Source organism: Bufo bufo, chromosome 6 (genome assembly GCF_905171765.1).
Source record: "Bufo bufo chromosome 6, aBufBuf1.1, whole genome shotgun sequence".
Classification (NCBI taxonomy): domain Eukaryota; kingdom Metazoa; phylum Chordata; class Amphibia; order Anura; family Bufonidae; genus Bufo; species Bufo bufo.
Window position 1 is genome coordinate 211,907,862 of NC_053394.1, and position 21,535 is coordinate 211,929,396.

General features: G+C 42.8%; 1 protein-coding gene across 1 annotated transcript in view; it reads right to left on the bottom strand.

Moving 5' to 3' along the window:
* The window catches only part of KCNMA1 (potassium calcium-activated channel subfamily M alpha 1), a 736,200-nt gene that overhangs the window by 566,997 nt on the left and 147,668 nt on the right, over positions 1 to 21,535 (bottom strand). Inside the window, exon 2 of the mRNA XM_040439127.1 lies at positions 6,903 to 7,070. Within this exon, the coding sequence (XP_040295061.1) occupies positions 6,903 to 7,070 (168 nt within the window). The remainder of the gene's footprint in view (positions 1 to 6,902; positions 7,071 to 21,535) is intronic.

Below are 21,535 nucleotides of genomic sequence, written 5' to 3' on the forward strand. Positions count from 1 at the left end.
ATACTGGAAAAAAATGCTTCAGTTTTGTCCCCATTCAATTGGAACAGAACTGAACTTAACAGAACGGAATGCTCCAAAATGCATTGTGTTCTGTTTAGTTGAGTTCCCAGACTGGAGAGCAAACCGGATCCGTCCCCACTGACCTGCATTGAGGTCATGACGGATCCGTTTTGGCAATGTTCAAACGGATGCAGATGGTTGTATTATCAGTAACCGAAGCGTTTTTGCTGGACCCTGCCGGATCCAGCAAAAACACTAGTGTGAAAGTAGCCTAACTCATGATTAAAAAGGTTTCATACGTTCAGTTATTGATGACATGGCATATGAAGACAAAGTGCAATTCTTTTTAAAGCTTAATGTGCCGGCCGATGTAAGGGCAGCATATTACAGTTACAGAGCTCTACTGCTAGCAGCCGAAAGGAGACAAAAATGTTGTGTCATTTGTTTATCAGATGCACTAAAGGAATACACTGGACACATAGATTATGAGTCTGATATATTCATGAGGAGAGAACTCTTCCCCGCATCTTCATGCTTCCCCCAACCCCTCAGGATGTGTGACTAACAGGCTTCTGTCTAAGTACATTTACACAAGAGTCGGTCAATCACTATCCTGAGGGGTGGGAGAGGCAGGAAGAGGTGGGGGGGTGGGTGGGAGCGCTCTCTTCATGAATACACCAGACTTATTCATAGACTATGTGTGTGGTGTATTCTTTCACAGCTCCAATTAGCCAAACAGCTAAATATGTTTTCACTACCTTTAGTATAAACCTGAAGCTATAATATGCTGCCCTTTCATAGAGAAGAATATTAAACTAATAACTCCATTCTCCTGGTGCTATGCTTTGTAAAAGCCAGAGCACTCCAGATTCAATGTTACTGGTCACATGGCGATTGTCATAAATATGATATCTGGGTGAATACTTGTGATAACTATACCCCCACATCATATTTAAGACAACGATGATGTCATCAAAGGTCCTTAATCGAAGATAGAGCTGTGATTCTTAGAAGAAAGGATCTTTGATAACATCATTGCCATGTGACCAGTAATATATGGCAATGACATCATCAAAGGCCCTTTCTCTCTGCCAGGATTGCTTCAGGAGAAGTTTTCCACAATTTGATGGAGTTTTTTTGTGTGAAGATTATACCCGGAAAAGGTGACGACAGAGGCTGTGATGCTATTCTGCTGTATACTGTAGGCTACTGCATACTATTGAGTACTATACACTGTGGGGTGCTATACTGAATACTGTGAAGTGCTGTGTACTGTGGAATGCTGTATACTGTGGAGTACTGATTGTATACTGTGGAGTGCTGTGTACTGTGGGGGGCTGTATACTGTGGGATGCTGTATACTGTGGAGTGCTGACTGTATACTGTGGGATGCTGTATACTGTGGAGTGCTGTATACTGTGGGGTGCCGTATACTGTAGGCTACTGCATACTATTGAGTACTATACACTGTGGGTGCCTCGGTAGGGGAGGTGTACACAGAGGAAGTATCAGAGAAAGGATAATAAAAACAAGTTTTGACCGCTTGCTTGGATAGATTCAGACCAAGATCACCAATAGGGTGAAAAGGTAGTATTATTTGCAGGACAGTCTATGCGTTTCGAGGGTAGGAAATCCCTCTTCTTCAGGACAATCTGTTGTTACAGTACATCACAATACATGGTTTAAAAACACTTGTTTTGACGCGCAGGCCAAAGGAGGAGAGGAATGAGGGTGTGTTTGCTGACGGTGATATTGTTTATTAGGAGCTTTAGAGCAGTTAATTGGCTTTTCGTTTGTGAGATCCGTTCAGGGCTCTCACAGGCGTTCCAAAACGGATCAGTTTTAATTCTAATGCATTCTGAATGAAAAAGGATCCACTCAGAATGCATCAGTTTGCATCAGTTCAGTCTTCATTCCGCTTTGGAAACGGACACCAAAAAGCTGCTTGCAGCGTTTTGGTGTCCGGCTGTTGAGCTGATGAGTCTGATGAGCCAATCTGACTCCATACGGTGGAATTATGTATACTGTGGGGTGCTATACTCTCTGGGGTGCTATACTGAATACTGTGGAGTGTTGTGTACTGTCGGGGGCTGTATACTGTGGGATACTGTATACTGTATAGTGCTGACTGTATACTGTGGAGTACTGTATACTGTGGGATGCTGTATACTATGGGGTGCTGAATACTGTGGGGTGCTGTATACTGTAGGATACTGCATACTATTGAGTACTATACACTGTGGGGTGCTATACTGAATACTGTGAAGTGCTGTGTACTGTGGGGTGCTGTATATTGTGGAGTACTGATTGTATACTGTGGAGTGCTGTGTACTGTGGGGGGCTGTATACTGTGGGATGCTGTATACTGTGGAGTGCTGACTGTATACTGTGGGATGCTGTATACTGTGGAGTGCTGTATACTGTGGGGTGCTGTATACTGTAGGCTACTGCATACTATTGAGTACTATACACTGTGGGGTGCTATACTGAATACTGTGAAGTGCTGTGTACTGTGGGGTTCTGTTTACTGTGGAGTACTGACTGTATACTGTGGAGTGCTGTATACTGTAGGATGCTGTATACTGTGGGGTACTATACACTGTGGGATGCTGTATACTGTGGAGTGCTGTATACTGTGGAGTGCTGTATACTGTGGAGTGCTGTATACTGTGGGGTGCTATAAACTGTGCTATATTGTGGGGTGCTAAATTGAATACTGTGGAGTGCTGTATACTGTGGGGTGTTGTATAGCATACTGTGGGGTACTGTATACTGTGGAGTGCTGTATACTGTGGAGTGCTATACAGCATACTGTGTGGTGCTGACTGTATACTGTGGGTGCTATTCTGAACATTGTGGGTTGCTGTATACTGTGGGGTGCTGACTGTATACTGGGGGTGCTGTATACTGTGGAGTGCTATACAGCATACTGTGGGTGCTGACTATATATTGTTAGGTGCTGTATACTGTGGGTGCTGATGGTATACTGTGGAGTGCTATACAGCATACTGTGGGGTTCTGACTGTATACTGTGGGGTGCTATATACTGTGGGGTGCTGTATATTGCTGGGTTCTATACTGAATACTGTGGGTGCTGTATATTGTTGGGCGCTATACTGAATACTGTGGGGTGCTGTATATTATTGGGTGCTATACTGAATACCGTGGGGTTCTGTATACTGAGGGATGCTATACTGAATACTGTGGGGTTCTGTATACTGTGGGGGGTGCTACACTGCATCCTGTTGGTTGCTGTATACTGTGAGGTGTTATACTATATATGGCATACTGTGGGTTACTATATACTGGGCGGTGTTATATACTGTGGGGCTTTACACTGTATACTGCATGTGGAGTGTTGTACGCTATACACTATGAGGGGCTGGGGGTGTTATACTATAGTCGTAAATTCAACAAATCTGACCTAGATAAATGAAGAGAATTAGGTCCTCCTAAACAAAAACTGGCCGCCCTATGGCTGATAGCCCCCAATTTACATTTATCCCAGAACCTAAATAATAAAAGTCCTCTGACCACTTAACACCCAGCGAGCTATCGTAGTGTATTATTCTGTGTGTTCCCTCCTGCACTAGGGATTGTGGTTCTGTGCACCACTGTCACCACTAGTCCCTGCTTCCTTATCAATAATAAATCGCATTGATTGTACAGTTTAGTGTCAGCACTGACGATAGCCGTCTTCTAAAATCGCTTCATATGCTTCCCCCAAAATGTCTGGCATCCTCAGGGGTATATGGGCAATGACACTATATATGTGGCATAGTTTTCTTTAATATATACCATTAAAAAAAAACATGGGGCACAACGCAAAAGAGTGGACAGTCTGGGCAAATGGAGGGAGGGGGCCCAAGATGGGTAAACAGCCCAGGGCCTATGATACACTTAATCCGCCCTTGCTTGCGCTGCTACTAACACAAGAGGAGGGAGGTGGACATCTCACAGTTGGCATGGGCCCCCTCCATCTGCTGTGCAGACACTTGTTACGTCAGTGCGGCGCCTTTGTATGGGCTTGGGAGGACAATGAGGAGGGCCGAGTAAGAAGGCCCAGCATGCCACGCCGCGCACTAGCTTGTGCTGGGCTCCAGCAGTTCAGGCACAGCAGTTGGTGCCGTGGCACACTGGATCTGCCAAACAGATAACACTGGCTGCCACTGCTTGTGACTGATGCTTGTACCTCATCCTGTCAGCCAATCACAGAGAGAAGCCTTTTAGAGCACCTCTGTGATTGGCTGACAATCGATGATCGACAAGTATTAGTCAGCCTAGCCAAGAATCTTTAGCGGAAAACTGCACAGAGGACTACAAGTGTTGCCGCTGTGCATTCCAGATTCAGGTCAAGTCCAGACCAGACCAGTGCACAGAAGACTACAACTAGTGCCGCTGCTGTGCATTCCAGATCCAGGTCAGTCCAGAACAGACCAGTGTACAGAGGACTACAGAATGTGCTGCTGCTGTGCATTCCAGTTCCATGTCCAGACCAGACCAGTGTACAGAGGACTACAACAAGTGCTGCTGCTGTGAATTCCAGATCCAGGTCCAGTCCAAACCAGACCAGACCACTGCACAGAGGACTACAGCAAGTGCTGCTACTGTGCATTCCAGACCCAGGTCCAAACCAGACGAGACACATGCACATAGGACTACAACAAGTGCTGCTGCTGTGCATTTCAGATCGATGTCCAGTCCAGACCAGACCAGACCAGTGCACAGAGGATCACAACAAGTACTGCTGCTGTACATTCCACATCCAGGTCCAGTCCAGACCAGAGTAACTGTACATCTACTGTACATATACAAATTGTAAACATATTGACCAGTAGAATAAAGCTGGCAACATCCTCCATACATGTACTGTACAGCAGATGTCGGCACGATGGACATATATCATGCACCATTAAGGTAAATATGGTGTCCGCTGAGTCAAGTCCCAGCGGCAATGTCCACGATCAGTCTACTGACTGATTGTGGACATTTAACCCTTCAGATGTTGTGGTAAGTACGGACCACAGCATCTGAAGGGTCTCCACCATCTTCACCTGCAGGATCGGGGGAGCTGACAATTTGGTGTGCCTTCTGCTGCCACACATCATTATATATTAATCCTTCCCTATGGCAGGGAGTAATAAATAGCCAGCAATAGAATTACATACAGAAATACAGTAATACTGCTCTATGTAGTAGCTGCTATCAACCAATCTCAGGTTCAAATACTCTAAGGGAAGAAAATAATTTGGAATTTTTTTTTTAAATATAAAACTCAGAACCCAGGCACATACTTTACACTGGGGCCCTCTGCTGTCTGTGTCTGCCCCTGGTGGTAGCAATTAGAGATGAGCGAATTTCATAGTTTGAAATTTGTTCACGCTTCGTTTACTGGTAAAAGGTGAATTGTGTTATGGATTCCGTTACCACGGACCATAATGCGATTCTATGATGGAATGCATAACGGAATGCCTTTAGATGCATTCCGTTATTCATTCCGTCATAATAGAAGTTTATGGGCTGCAAAACGGATCTGTTCAGTTTCCGTTATGCAGGGGAGTCCTCTCCGGCATAACGGAAATGGTAAGGATCCATTATGCATCCCATAGACATCTATTATGACAGAATGAATAACGGAATGCATCTAAAGGGATTCCGTTATGCATTCCATCATATAATTGCGTTATGGTCCGTGGTAACGGAATCCATAAAGCAATACACCTTTTACCAGTAAACGAATCACATCATAACCGGAAATTCGCTCACCTCTAGTAGCAATGGTCACACCTGCTCTGATCATGCAATGGTTATCCTGATGATGCAATGGTCATCAAAGTCGATTAAACAATACACTGTGCATGGTATCAAGCTAAATTAAATGTCTAGCAACCTTCCAACTTTCTATATAATACATGGTCCTATTTCATAACTATCTATTACAGTATATTTGATGGGATGTGGAAAAATAAACATGAAAATGGTGTGGTAATGTGTACAGTGCTGGGAGGCATGCATATCCCACCCAGATACCTCGGCTGGGTGAGATAACTAAAATCAAGAAAGCTGCAGGGGTTTCAACAAAGCATAGTTTGCTGAGACAGTTTTGTCTACATTTTGTTCTGGGCTGGATTTTATTTGGACTGGTGGATAGGTTTGGTAGTGGGATCTGCCAGTCCATACCCTTCCAGTACATGTATTGTCTTTTGCCGGAGGTGATCGCAGGTGAGGCCTGCTGTAATCAAGGAGGGATAAAACCAACCCTCTGTGTGTCAGTCTGTGAACAGAGGATTTGGAATCAGAGGCCTACAGAGGCTCTGGGTGGTCTCAGCCAGGAGGGCTGAGAGGCAACAAGGCTGTGTGAAGCCGGATCTCTTCCCTGTCTGGACTTGTGTTTGGTGAGCGGATCGGCTAAGGGTTGGAGCTTGAGTCCCTGTGTATAAGCTGTGCTTAGAGGTGAGTCAGGGAAAAGAACTTTGTATTAGTTAGAGCCCAGACTGTTATGGTTGTGCTGGTACCAAAATAAAGCACCATTTGGACTTTAAATCCATTGTCTGTCGAGACGTCTGTGATGGCGACTACCTGAGTGAGAGCGATCCCTTACAATGGATTCAAAAAGCAAAAGGATATGTAAGCTGGGGAACTTCAGACAAACCTCAATGACTCATCAGACAGAAAAAGTGACTTCTTTTTGGCTAACTGCTGCCTAGATAAACTTTTCATTTGGGAACAACTTGTCTGTCCTCTGAGCTGGTCGTTGATCGACAAGGGACACCAACAGTGGTTAGTTTGACAGTGGTTACAAAGTTCTGCCATCAAAGACTCTATTATTACATGTAACTTTGCTTTTAAAAGGAATTTTTGAAAATTTAAAATAGCCTAAATTAGAACATTTTAACACTTACCAGCACTCGACCCGTTAGTGTCTGAGCTGAAATCATAACACCAGCCCAGTCTTTTACAGATGTCATCCAGCCCACCTCTGCAACAGCAGTTTCTGTTTTATCATCAGTTGGCTTGCAGTCCCCATCATTTCCTTGGGTATTGACTGGGTTTGCAACCTTTTGGGCCTCCTGTAAGAAAAATTTGAATTAAATTGTTAGCCAGAATAATTAATTTGCGTACATAACCTTAAGAACATGTAGTACAAAAACACTACAAGAGATTGATCATTTGGAAAGATGAGACTTCTGAGTGATGTAAGCTCTCAAAGAGAAAATAGATGTGCTGAAGCAAAGGCAATACCACTGAATCTACAGCAGATTTCAATGACATTACAGGCTCAAGTTACACAGCTTGTATGCTTCAGTGTCTTCATCTCCCCCTATCCATGCTCTCCAGAACTACATATTTATAATACAAATAATATGTGGATTAAAATCACTTTCCATACATAATTTTACACCCAAAAGCTGGCCATGCTTATGAGCTGTCAAAAGAACAACTCTTCCATAAACTCAACAGTACCTGCCCAACCACTCTGTCCAGGGAGCCAGAATAGAATAGACAGGAGTGGTGCCTGAAGAGGAGACATGGAAAGAAATGAGTACTATTTTTTTTTTTTTTACCTTTTTGTGCCTCCAACTGGTTGTTAGACAAAGAGTCCCACTCTGCAATGGCAACTATTCTTACTAGTCACAAAATAGAAGGTTATAAATACCTGTCATTGTTGTGTCCTTTGGGTCTTTTCAGCCCCTTCTTGGACGCATTCCAATATATACTGCCACCCATCCTATAACCCTTAGAGGCTCCATTATATTGGCTCCCTTAGTTGCTTGGCCCCATAGCAGCTTCTATGCCTGGTAGTTATGTCTATGCAGCCATTACAAACTGTATAGTTCTATGCCTGGCAGTCAAAAAGGGCATGGCCACATGGGGCAGCATATACAGTAGCACTGCAAATCAGGAAACAAAACCCAAGAGCACAGCAAACTCCATGTCAAAATACGACTAATCCAAATTTTGCTTCAGATTTTGCCATGGATCTGCAACTGAGTAAGCAGTGAATTTTCCTCACCAAAGTACCCTATGTCCCGTGTGGTCTGTAAAAAGTACAGATGTTATACTGATATGGATGGTGGTCTGGATTCCTGCAGTACCAATGATAAGTCTGAACTTATAGCCTGCTATCTGCATGTGCAAATCAGGCCTGTAGCAATCGGGAGTGCAGAGTACGGTTTGGGCTCTGGTGGTGAACCAATGATATGAATTGTACTTAGAGATGGAAGGCACTTTTTCAGATTTTGCATTGGAGCCCAGGAGCATATCATTTATTTTATTTCATTGCTTTTGGATAAAAACTAAAACTGAACAGTAGAAAATGAATATAAAGGCATAGAAAACATTCAGATATTAGCCAGCCTGGTTGGCACATACTGTGCTTTGTAACTGAATAAGTTGCAATGTGCTCTACACATATTATTATTATTTATTATTAAAGCGCCGTTCATTCCACAGCGCTGTACATATGAGAAGAGGTATACATACATAATACAGACAATTGCACTAATCAAAAACAAGACGGGTTACAAACTGGTACAGAAGGAGAGAGGGCGCTACCCATGAGGGCTTACAATCTACATGGTATGGGAGAAGGACACTGTAGGTGCGGGTGAAGTTGGTCATGGCAGTATAGAGGCAGCAGGGTCACTAGTTGTAGGCTTGTCTGAAGAGGTGGGTTTTCAGGTTTCTTTTGTAGGATTCCACTATAGTTGAGAGTCTGATATGTTGGGATAGCGAGTTCCAGAGTGTGGGGGATGCATGGGAGAAATCTTGGAGGCAATTGTGGGAAGAGGCGATATGAGGAGAGGAAAGAAGGAGGTCTTGTGAGAATCGGAGAGTGCGTGTGGAGGTGTATCGGGAAAGTAGCTCAGAGATGTAGGGAGGGGACAGGTTATGGACGGCCTTGTATGTATTTGTTAGTACTTTGAAGTGAATTCGCTGGGCAATGGGGAGCCAGTGAAGGGATTGGCAGAGGGGAGAGGCAGAGGAGTAATAGGTTGAGAGGTGGATTAGTCAGGCAGCAGAGTTGAGGATAGATTGGAGGGTGTGAGAGTGCTAGATGGAAAGCCACAGAGGAGAGTGTTGCAGTAGTCTAGGCGGGAGATGATGAGGGGATGTACAAGCATTTTCGCAGATTCAAAGTTAAGGAAAGCACGGATGCGGGAGATGTTTTTCAGTTGGAGGCGGCAGGTGGTGGAAAGGGCTTGGATGTGCCATCTGAAGGAGAGGGCAGAATCCAAGGTCACTTCAAGGCAGCGGACTTGGTTGACCGGGGAAAGTGTGCAGCCATTGATCATGATAGATAGGTCTGTTGGGGGGGTTGAGCAAGATGGGGGAAGAATATGAATTCTGTTTTATCCATGTTAAGTTTTAGAAAGCGAAAGGCGAAGAAGGATGATATATAAGATAGACATTGTGGGATTCTTGATAGTAAGGTGGTGATGTCTGGACCAGAGAGGTAGATTTGTGTGTCGTCAGCATAAGAGTGATACTGAAAGCCATATAAACTTTATGCCAATAAACTTTTCTTCTTGCTGCATATTCTGTAACCATCACCTAACATATTACCCAGAAAACATATCTGAGAATGAAGTATAAGTCGTTACATTGGCAAATTCTTTCCCTTTATTGAAAAACCAATTTATATTGCTAAGTGAGCCTGCAGGGCTTGCAGTGAATGAGATTCCTAATAGCCCAGTGGTTCTCTATCATTATATCCCTCACGTCCACATGAAGGTTAGAAAAGCTCCATGAATTAGCGAGAGCCTCATTTCTCTGCAACCCAGGCAAACATCAATGATAAATGAATAAAGCAGATGAGATTTTCATGCAAAGAAACAAGCATTTTGAAGCAACAGTTTTTATTGACTATATGATTCTTTCCTCTTTATATAATCATTCTAGAGAGTCTAATGCACACTATAGTGAACAATAATAAGGACAGTCAAAGCAACAATGTCACAGACTTCGGCACCAACAGTTCCCATTAATATATTAGGTTTCTTGGTAGGTAATTGTACTTCATTAATAGTACCCAGAAATTAAACTCTTTATATGCAATGTTTTATATCTTACCAAAGCCCATGTATACACAAGACGCAACCATATGTGCGTTATTTCAAGGTACTGGGCATCAGACTATACAAGATGGTTCCATTACTTGGGAATGTACTAGTTGTTACCTATGTTTACTGGTCTATCATACGGAAATCACAATGAGCTAAAGATATGTACATACTTCTCATTTTTGCTAGTTAGAGCAACTTTTTTGGACTTGCCACAATTGTATTTAGGTCCCCAGGTCTATCTGGATGTTTGTTACCATACTCCAGGAGATGTGCACATTTCAGAGAAGCTTCTCTGAAATGTGCACATCTCCTGGAGTATGGTAACAAACACCTAGATAGACCTGGGAACCTAAATACACTGCTCAAAAAAATAAAGGGAACACTTAAACAACACAATGTAACTCCAAGTCAATCACACTTCTGTGAAATAAAACTGTCCACTTAGGAAGCAACACTGAAAGACAATCAATTTCACATGCTGTTGTGCAAACGGGATAGACAACAGGTGGAAATTATAGGCAATTAGCAAGACACCCCCAATAATGGCGTGGTTCTGCAGGTGGTGACCACAGACCAATTCTCAGTTCCTATGCTTCCTGGCTGATGTTTTGGTCACTTTTGAATGCTGGCGGTGCTTTCACTCTAGTGGTAGCATGAGACGGAGTCTACAACCCACACAAGTGGCTCAGGTAGTACAGCTTATCCAGGATGGCACATCAATGTGAGCTGTGGCAAGAAGGTTTGCTGTGTCTGTCAGCGTAGTGTCCAGAGCATGGAGGCGCTACCAGGAGACAGGCCAGTACATCAGGAGACGTGGAGGAGGCCGTAGGAGGGCAACAACCCAGCAGCAGGACCGCTACCTCCGCCTTTGTGCAAGGAGGAACAGGAGGAGCACTGCCAGAGCCCTGCAAAATGACCTCCAGCAGGCCACAAATGTGCATTTGTCTGCTCAAACGGTCAGAAACAGACTCCATGAGGGTGATATGAGGGCCCGACGTCCACAGGTGGGGGTTGTGCTTACAGCCCAACACCGTGCAGGACATTTGGCATTTGCCAGAGAACACCAAGATTGGCAAATTCGCCACTGGCGCTCTGTGCTCTTCACAGATGAAAGCAGGTTCACACTGAGCACATGTGACAGACGTGACAGAGTCTTGAGACGCTGTGGAGAACGTTCTGCTCCCTGCAACATCCTCCAGCATGACCGGTTTGGCATTGGGTCAGTAATGGTGTGGGGTGGCATTTCTTTGGAGGGCCGCACAGCCCTCCATGTGCTCGCCAGAGGTAGCCTGACTGCCATTAGGTACCGAGATGAGATCCTCAGACCCCTTGTGAGACCATATGCTGGTCCGGTTGGCCCTGGGTTCCTCCTAATGCAAGACAATGCTAGACCTCATGTGGCTGGAGTGTGTCAGCAGTTCCTGCAAGATGAAGGCATTGATGCTATGGACTGGCCCGCCCATTCCCCAGACCTGAATCCAATTGAGCACATCTGGGACATCATGTCTCGCTCTATCCACCAACGTCACGTTGCACCACAGACTGTCCAGGAGTTGGCAGATGCTTTAGTCCAGGTCTGGGAGGAGATCCCTCAGGAGACCGTCCGCCACCTCATCAGGAGCATGCACAGGCGTTGTAGGGAGGTCATACAGGCACGTGGAGGCCACACACACTACTGAGCCTCATTTTGACTTGTTTTAAGGACATTACATCAAAGTTGGATCAGCCTGTAGTGTGTTTTTCCACTTTAATTTTGAGTGTGTCTCCAAATCCAGACCTCCATGGGTTGAAAAATTTGATTTCCATTTTTATATTTTTGTGTGATTTTGTTGTCAGCACATTCAACTATGTAAAGAACAAAGTATTTCAGAAGAATATTTAATTAATTCAGATCTAGGATGTGTTATTTTTGTGTTCCCTTTATTTTTTTGAGCAGTGTACAATTGTGGCAAGTCCAAAAAAGTTGCTCTAACTAGCAAAGATGAGAAGTACGTAGATATCTTTAGCCCATTGTGTTTTCAGTATGATAGACCAGTAAACATGATGTGCACATTTCAGAGAAGCTTCGGGATATTTTAGACTGAGTTTCTTCCAGAAGAGGAATATTATCACAGGGAGTATAGCTTTGGACATTGGAACCATAGTCTTAGGCCTTTTTTTCTTCCGTTTACGGGCCATTATTTGCATTCCGTATACGGTCCGTATACAGAACCATTCATTTCAATGGTTCTGCAAAAAAAAACGGAATGTACTCCGTATTTGCGTTTTTTTGTTCCGTTGAAAGATAGAACATGTCCTATTGCCCGCAAATCACGTTCCGTGGCTCCATTCAAGTCAATGGATCCACACAAAAAACAGAACACACACGGAAAAGCATCCGTATGTCTTCCGTATCCGTTCCGTTTTAGCGGAACCATCTATTGAAAATGTTATGCCCAGCACAATTTTTTCTATGTAATTGCTGTATATGCCATGCGGAAAAATCGAACGGAAAAACAGAACAGAAACGGAAACACAACGGAAACAAAAAACGGAACAACGGATCCGTGAGAAACGGACCACAAAACACAGAAAAAGCCATAAGGTCGTGTGAAAGAGGCCTTAGTATGGAATTACTAGTGTCATAAAAAAGCATAATTACTGAAACAGCAAACAAACGTTGCAAATTCTACAAAATGGTGTGGCAAACGATACATTTGGTGAAACTCCCAAGACATGTTAGGCAGTTTGAGTTTTTTGTCCTTATGTCATCTGACAGCTGGAGTACTTTATACCATTATTTGCTCCAAAACACACTCAATTTACACACACCACTTTTTTAGACAGTTTTTAAAGCTGTTGAGGAAAGTGAAAAAACATGTTATACAGGTGCATCTCAATAATTATTGAAAAGTAAGTTTCAGTAATTCAATTCAAAAAGTGAAAATCATATATTATATAGATTCATTATTCACACAGAGAGATCTATTTAACGTGTTTAATGTTTTTAATGTTGATGATTATGGCTTATAGCTAATAAAAACCCAAAACTCAGTATCTCAGAAAATTAGAATATTATATAAGACCAATTAAAAAAATATTTTTAATACAGAATTGTTTGCCTACTGAAAAGTATGTACAGTATACCGTATGCACTCAATACTTGGTCGGGGCTCCTTTTCAATGAATTACTGCATCAGTGCGGAGTGGCATAGAAGCGATCCACCAATGGCACTGCTGAGGTGTTACAGAAGCTCAGGTTGCTTTGATAGTGGCCTTCAGCTCGCCTGCATTATTGGGTCTGGCCTTTCTCTTGACAATACCCGATAGATTCTCTTTGGGTTTAAGGTCAGACAAGTTTGCTGGCCAATCAAGCGCAGTGATACCATGGTTATTAAAACAGCAATTGGTACATTTGGCAGTGTGGGCAGGTCCCAGGTTCTGCTGGAAAAAGAAATCAGCATCTCATTAAAGCTTGTCAGCAGAGCAAAGCATGAAATACCCTAAAATTTACTAGTAGATGGCTGGCTGACATAGCTCCCCAAACCATCAATGACTGTGGAAACTTCACACTGGACCACAGGCAACTGGCAACTTCTCTAGACTCTGGGACCTTGATTTCCAAATGAAATGCAATATTGACTTTCATGTGAAAAAAGGACTTTGGACCACTGATCCACAGTCCAGTCCTTTTTTTTTTTAGCCCAGGTAAGATGTTTCTGATGTTGTCTCTGGATTATGCGTGGCTTGAAACAAGGAATGCGACAGTTGTAGCCCATGTCCTGGATATGGCTGTGTGTGATGGCTCTTGAAACAGGGACTACATCCCCAGACCACTCCTTGTCAATCTCCTCCAAATTATTGAATGGCATTTTCGTGACAATCCTTTCAAGGCTGCAGTTATTCCTGTAGCTTGTGCACCTTTTTCTACCACACTTTTTTTCTTTCACTCAACTTTCCGTTAATATGCTTGTATAGAGCACTGTAAACAGCCAGCTTCTTTAGCAATAAGTTGTCAATGACTATATTCTGGAAGTCAGCAGTCTTCCGCATGATTTTGTAGCCTACTGAATGAGACTGACAGACCATTTAAAGGCTTAGGCTTGTTCACACTTGCGTCGGCCAATCCGCAGGCTTTCCGGCCGGAGAACAGCCTGCCAGATCCGACATTGCCAGATGCTGGCGCAATGCCATCCGACCCCATTAATTATAATGGCGTCCGCCAGTAATCTGGCAGCAATCCAGCAGTTTTTGTCAAGTTGATTCCCAGCATTCTATGCCAGAACAGCTTGCCTAAACAGCCTGTCGGCAGTGTGAAATAGGCCTTCGGAAACCTTTCCAGGTGTTATGTGTTGATTAGCTGAGTGTGACACCATGAGTCTACAATATTGAACTTATTCTCAATGTTCAAATTTCCTGAGACATTGACGTTTGGGTTTCCATTAGCTGAAAAGCCAAAATCATCAACATTAATAAAGAAATAAACACTTTAAATAGATTGCTCTGTATGTAATGAATCTATATAGTATAGGAGTTTCACTTTCAAATTAAATTACTGAAATAAATTAACTTTTTAATCATATTCAAATTTATTGCACCTGTAAATTTTCTGCTCACCATACACTCCACTTTTTTGGGTCCGGTCAGCTTAGTAAGGCTACTTTCACACTAGCGTTTTTTGCGGATCCGGCATGGATCTGCAAAAACGCTTCCATGACAATAATACAACCGCATGCATCCGTCATGAACGGTTCCGGTCGTATATAGCCATGACGGATGTGTCATGACACACACTGAAAGTCAATGGGGAATGGATCTGTTTTCTTTTGTATCTGAGAAAACCGATCCGTCCCTATTGACTTACATTGTGAGTCATGACAGATCCGCCTTGCTCCACTGCACATCGCAGACAGAAAAAGGCTGCTTGCAGCATTATTGTGTCCGCGATGGGGGCGCAGCCAAACAGAACGGAATGCATTTTGGTGCATTCTGTTTCATTCAGTTTTGTCCCCATTGACAATTAATGGGGACAAAACTGAAGTGTTTTTATCCGCTATTGAGATCCTATGACAGATCTCAAAAGCGGAATTGAAAACGCTAGTGTGAAAGTAGCCTAAGAGTGTAGGCATAAGTAGTTGACATGAAAAATTTGAAGTGTTCCTATAATGTTAAGGAAAACAGCACCAATATGCAGAAACAGCAGTAAGATGCTTCAACTCTATTTGTAACTACTTATTCCATTGGTTGCCACTAAACAACTAATCCTGTATGACTAGTCATGATAATACAGAAAAAAATGCCATTGTGCTTCATTAGCCTACTGCTGCTATTATACCATCATTTTCTCTTTGATATACAACTGAAAGGAATCCTTCATTGCTCATCTAATGCAGGCAGCAGTGTAAACAAGAAAAGTTAAAAATGGAATGGTTTTCTCAACAAAAAAAAAAGAACTATAGAAACATAGTATGCAGCACATATGGTGTCAGAATAGGACAGAGAAGTATACACACTATATGGACAAAAGTATTGGGACACACCTCTAAGTCAAGCACATAGCCATGCAGTCTACCTTTTGTGAAAGAATGGATCATTGTAAAGTGCTCACTGAATTTGAACGTGGTACTGTAATACAGACAGAGGTTACCACTGCAACAAGTACGTTTGTGAAACTTGTTCTCTCCTAGATATTCCATGATCAAAAGTGAATGGTATTGTAAAATGGAAGCATTTAGAAACCACAGCAACTCAGCCATGAAGTGGCAGACCACATAAATTGACGGGAACGGGGGCTTTGCTGAATGTTGAGACGTGATATGCATAGTGCATAAAAGTCGCCACACTTTGCTGTCTCAATAACTGCTTCATTTAAAACCTTCCCTAGCATTTACATCAGCACAAAAACTGTGGTGTGTCGGGAGCTTCATGGCATGGGTTTCCACGGCTAAGCAGCTGTATGCAAGCCTTACATGACCAAGGATGGAGTGGTGTAAAGCACACTGCTATTGGACTATTGGAGAAGTGGAAATGTGTTCTGTACAGTGATAAATCACAGGTCTCTATCTTGCAGTCTGAGGGATGTGTCTTGCTGTGGTGAATGCCAGGAGAAAGTTACCTGTGTCACTGCACTGTGTAAACTATAAAGTTTGGTGGAGGAGGGATAATGCTACGGGCATGTCTTTCAAGTGTTGGCCTTGGCGCCTTAGTTTCAAAGAAGTAACATTTAAATGCTTCAGCATATCCATACATTTTGGACAACTGTATGCTTCCAACTTTGTGGGAACAGTTTGGAGAAAACCCTTTTTTACTCCAGCATGACTATGACCCAGTGCACAAAGCAAGTTCCATAAAGATATGGTTGGGTGAGTTTGGTGTGGAAGAACTTGACTGGCCCACAAAGAGCGCTGACCTCAACCCCATCAAACACCTTTAGGATGAAATGGAACAGACATTGTGAGGAAGGCCCTCTTGTTAAACATCAGTGTCTGACCTCACAAACGGTCTCCTGGATGAATGGGCAAACATTCCCACAGACACATTCCAAAATCTTGTAGGAAGCCTTTCCAGAAGAGTGGAAGCTGGTTTACCTGCAAAGAGGTGACCAACTCTATATTAATGCAGATGGATTTAGAATGAAAAGTCATAAAAGCTCCTATAGGTGTGATGTGTAGGTGTATAAGTGTATCAATACCTTGTATGAATAAAATTCAATGGGGGTGGCAATCATACTTTTTAGAACTGGACCTTTAGTTTACTGCAATGGTTCACTGCCCTAGATTGAGTTATTAGGGTCACTTCTAGTAAGTCACTTTCAAGTACTAGTGGAGCTCAGCAATTATTGAGAGTATGTCTTGCCATCTCAGCCACGAGTACAGAACAGATTGTCCAGAGTTGTAAGTGAACTGGCTTGAAGGGCACAATACTATCCCTTTCTGAGTCTTCTGTATTGAATCCATGCTTTGGACATAGTGACATTTTACTATTCTCTTGCAGTACACTATGTTACAATTATTTTGAATGCAGTTGATATACATCTGTCTTAAATAAGAAAGACAAGAGCAGCTGTCATAGCTCTAAAAATCTCACTGACAATTAAATTTCTGGAATGTCTCAGAAGCAGTTTGCCGATTTACCTTTCGGCGTTGTCTATATTTAAATCCACAATGCAAATTTTGTGACTGATCACATACAGCAATTGCAAGTTAATAATGTGCTCTCACACACAGACAAGTCACATTATTATGACCATTTCCTACTTTCGACGTCAGCAGCACGTAGGTGATGAAGAAAGTCACAGAGCTGGCTTAGTGGGTATATAACATGTGCAATAGGCTGTCTGCACACACATCCCTTGTTGCTGTCATGAGTAAAAGGGTCTATTTGTTAGAGTTGCAACAAGGAAAGATAATTAGCTTTTGGGCAAATGGTGGCAGTATTTCGGAAACTGCGCAGTTTGTGAACTGTTCACATGTTGCTGTGGTGAAAGCTTATTGACAGTGGACAAATGGCACCATTTTGAATAAGCAACATGAAAACTGCAGAGCACCAAGTGCCACTGATGTGAGATGTGATCGTTGGCTATGAAGGTGCATGAGGGGGGACCAATACGCTACAGTGTAGCAGCTCACCATCAAAATGAACCAGGGGGCTACGAGATGTGTGTCTAAGACAGCAGTTCAGCAAACCCTACTGCATATGGGGCTCTGAAGCAGAGGGATGGACACTGCACCTATGCTAAAAAGTTGCATCCACAGAAAAAGATTCAATTTTCATTGAAGTATCGTAATTGGACCTCCTCTGAAAAAGCGTTATCATCTGGAGAATGTTTTTGTGGCAATTTATAGGCCCACTCATCCATATAAAAGGCACTCTCAACTGGGTATGAACCCATCTTTGCAGATCATGTACACCCATACATGCTGATTGTCTTCCCTGGAGCAGATGGGATCTTCCAGCAAGACAATGCAACATGTCACATGGCTAGTAAAGTCTGCCTTTAGTTGGAAAAGCATGACCATGACCAAGACTTCAAAGTACTTTCCTGGACCCCTAATTCCCCAGACTTGAACTTAAATCAGACTTATGTAAATTGAGCATCTGTGGGACCACTTTGATCGTCATGTTCGACCTTATTGAGTCACTCCCCAGCCCGTCTAGATGCTGTCCATGTTCACTCTGGATATTAGCTTGTAGTCATAATGTGACTCAACTGTGTATGTGCCATGTATATTTAATCTATATAAATGTATGTGTTTCCAAGCCTTAACATTGTCTGGTGTAGGCACTGTAGATTTAATTTTATTGTTTTGGTAAGAACAAATCTTTGACAAAACTAGGTGAGTCTTCACGCACATGGATGCACTATGGCTTCATTTTGTATAGAACTCTAGTAGAACTCTCAGAGAAGTAGACAGGGCTTTAGTGTACCCCCAAAAGCCTATAATTTCATACAAGAGGATATCATTTTATTTTAGTTGGATGACATACAAATCGTTGCATGTTCCATTGGACACCATATATATCCTCTAGAACAGGGATGCTCAACTTGCGGCCCTCCAGCTGTTGCAAAACTACAATTCCCAGCATGCCCTAATAGCTGTGGGCTATCAAGGCGTGCTCGGAGTTGTAGCTTTGCAACAGCTGGAGGGCCGCAGGTTGAGCATGCCTGCTCTAGAAGCACTGTACATGCATTTATATTTTCAGCACTCTGCGTCCTAGTGTATTGTACTACCGTATTATTTGCAATGTCCTTTACATGAGGCCTTATGTATACTGTATAATATAATACCTTATAACCCTATTTAGTATTTTACAATAAAAAAAAACATAAAAATACAGAATTTTTTATTTTTTTTTACAGTTTTACTTCCATATCACTAACATTTTGTGGCGTTATTTAGTAGCATTTTTTTCCAAACACATGTGTGGATTGAGATTTTTGTGGATTTTTTTTTCTTTATAGAGAAGGAAATGGAGAAGTAGCTGAAAATAATATACCTTCAACATGGTGCATGGTGCCTGAGACACAAAAACCCAGCCAAGAAAATAAAAATAAACATTTCTGCACTTCATAATAAGAACCAGGGATGCCCAACCTGCAGCCCTCCAGCCGTTGCAAAACTACAATTCTCAACATGCCCGGACACCCTACAGCTATCAGTCTACAGCAGGGCATTGTGGGAGTAGGGTTGCCACAGAACATGGCACGCACTGCTCTCAGTGCAAGCCATGTTCCCTCAGCAGCACAGAGGAGAAGGAGTATCTCTATCCCTCTCCCCTGTGCCACTGCTGCCGCTGCCACCAATGAGAAGAGAGAGGGGCAGAGGAGGGGAGGGGCTGTGGCTACTGCGCCACCAATGATGATAACTAAACCATTAATACAAATACAAGAGACAGGTGCCGGCGGCAGAAACACATAACTTGCACCCGAACTCTATGAAAGGTAGCTGCGATCAGTTAACTCCTCAAGTGCTGCAGCCACCTTCTGTATTTGTATTAATGGTTTAAAAACATTGGTGGCGCAGTGTGCGCCCCATCCTCCCCAGTATTAAATCATTGGTAGCACAGTGCGCCCCCTCCAAGCCCCCCAGTATTAAATCATTGGTGCAGTGGCAGTTGTGATCGGAGCCCCAGCAGTGAAGTCGCACGGCTACGATCGGTTACCATGGCAGCCAGGACGTTACTGAAGCCCTGGCTGCCATGGTAAGCTCCCTGCTGCTGTATGCACAGAGCCCAGATCAGCAGGGAGAGTGTGAGGTCCTAGTCACCCTAAAGTCCTATGCACTCTATTTGGGTGAATAGGACAAGTGATCAAAAGATCCCATGTTCTAGCCCCTAAGGGGGAAAATTGTTATTAAATAAAAAGTTTTAAAAAAAACACACCAAAATATTAAGTATAATAAACATATTACATATCGCCACGTCTAAAAAGTCCAAACTATTAAAATATAAAAAAATATCTCTGTGGTGAATGCCGTAACAGAAAAAAAATAATTAAAGATGTGCGATTCGCCATTTTTTAGTCACCTTGTTCTATTATTGCAAAAAAGTTGTTTTTCACATACACCTATAAGAAAAAAACTGCAGGCAATACTACCCTTCTAGCAACATCTTGCCATCCTACACATATTATCAAAAACATACCTAAAGGAGAGATGATTAGAACTCGATGAAATTGCTCTAACATTGATACATTGATGCAAGAAGCAGATAGGATCGCGTTCAGACTGCAAAGGAGACAATACACTTCAGAAAGCATTAGTGAGGCTAGACAGCTGGCACTTAAACGAGATAGAAAGAGCCTAATTTTTCATCATAAGGCAGGAGAAGAGGTCACCACTAATATAGTTAATACTAGCCTAAGGCCTCATGCACACGACCGTTGTGTGTTTTGCGATCCGCAAAACACGGATGGTGCAAAGCGCAGGTCAAGAATAGGACAGGTTATATTTTTTTGGCGGACCACAGAACGGAGCAGCGGCCGCATCTTTTGCGGCTGCATTGAAATGAATGGGTCCGCATCCGAGCCGCAAAAACTGCGGCTCAGATGCGGACAAAAACAATGGTCGTGTGCATGAGGCCTAACAAATCGAGATTTAACTTCTAAGAGACAGGAGAAGCCCATCACTTTATAGTAAGGAGTATACACAAATGTGTAAGATTATCCAGCAACATTTACCTGTACTAAATTACAATAAAGACTGGGGTGATGTGGTTTCAGCATGAGTCAGATTTTTGTAACGAGGAAAGATCCCACCATAGGACAGAAAGTCAGTCCAGAAAGTCAGTTTGTTTATTGACCGTCCTGTAAATGTGCATACATGGCTTTCATATAAAGGCAGCTTTAAATGTGGTGGCAATAGATGCATCTGCTGTAGATATATGACAATAAGTCAAACCGTCACTTCTACAGCGAATGGATCTAGCTACTTAATACAGCAATACATGAACTGCAATAAGGAACATGCGGTTTATGTTATTACTTGCCGGGACTGTAAATTGCAGTATGTTGGTTGCACAACGAAACAAATTAAAGCTAGAATCAGAAAACGTGTCTGACATCCCTCATTATAACACACGCAATGTGTCAGCGGCCAGCTTCCATTTTGCCACTGTTCATAAAGGCAGTACAGCTACGCTTTCAGCACAAGGAGTAGAGAGTTTCTTTTCCTGTCAGAGGTGGGAATTACAGACAGAAGCTTCTCAGTAGAGAAGCATTCTGGATGTTCATATTGGGAAGTTGTGCACCTAAGAGTCTGAATAAAAAGCATGCTTAATTTTGCAATACAGATGATCGTTTTAAATGTTTTGTAGTAAATATTTCTATGTGCTTCTCCTCATTTTGTTTCTGTGTTTTGACCACTCCCATCTTGATTGCATGGGTTGTGAGCAATCTAATTAATTGGCTTGGTCTTTATCCTTGCTTATAAGAAGGGGGCTCAGTCTTTTATTTGTATGTCATGATGAAGGACCTATATATTGGGGTCCGA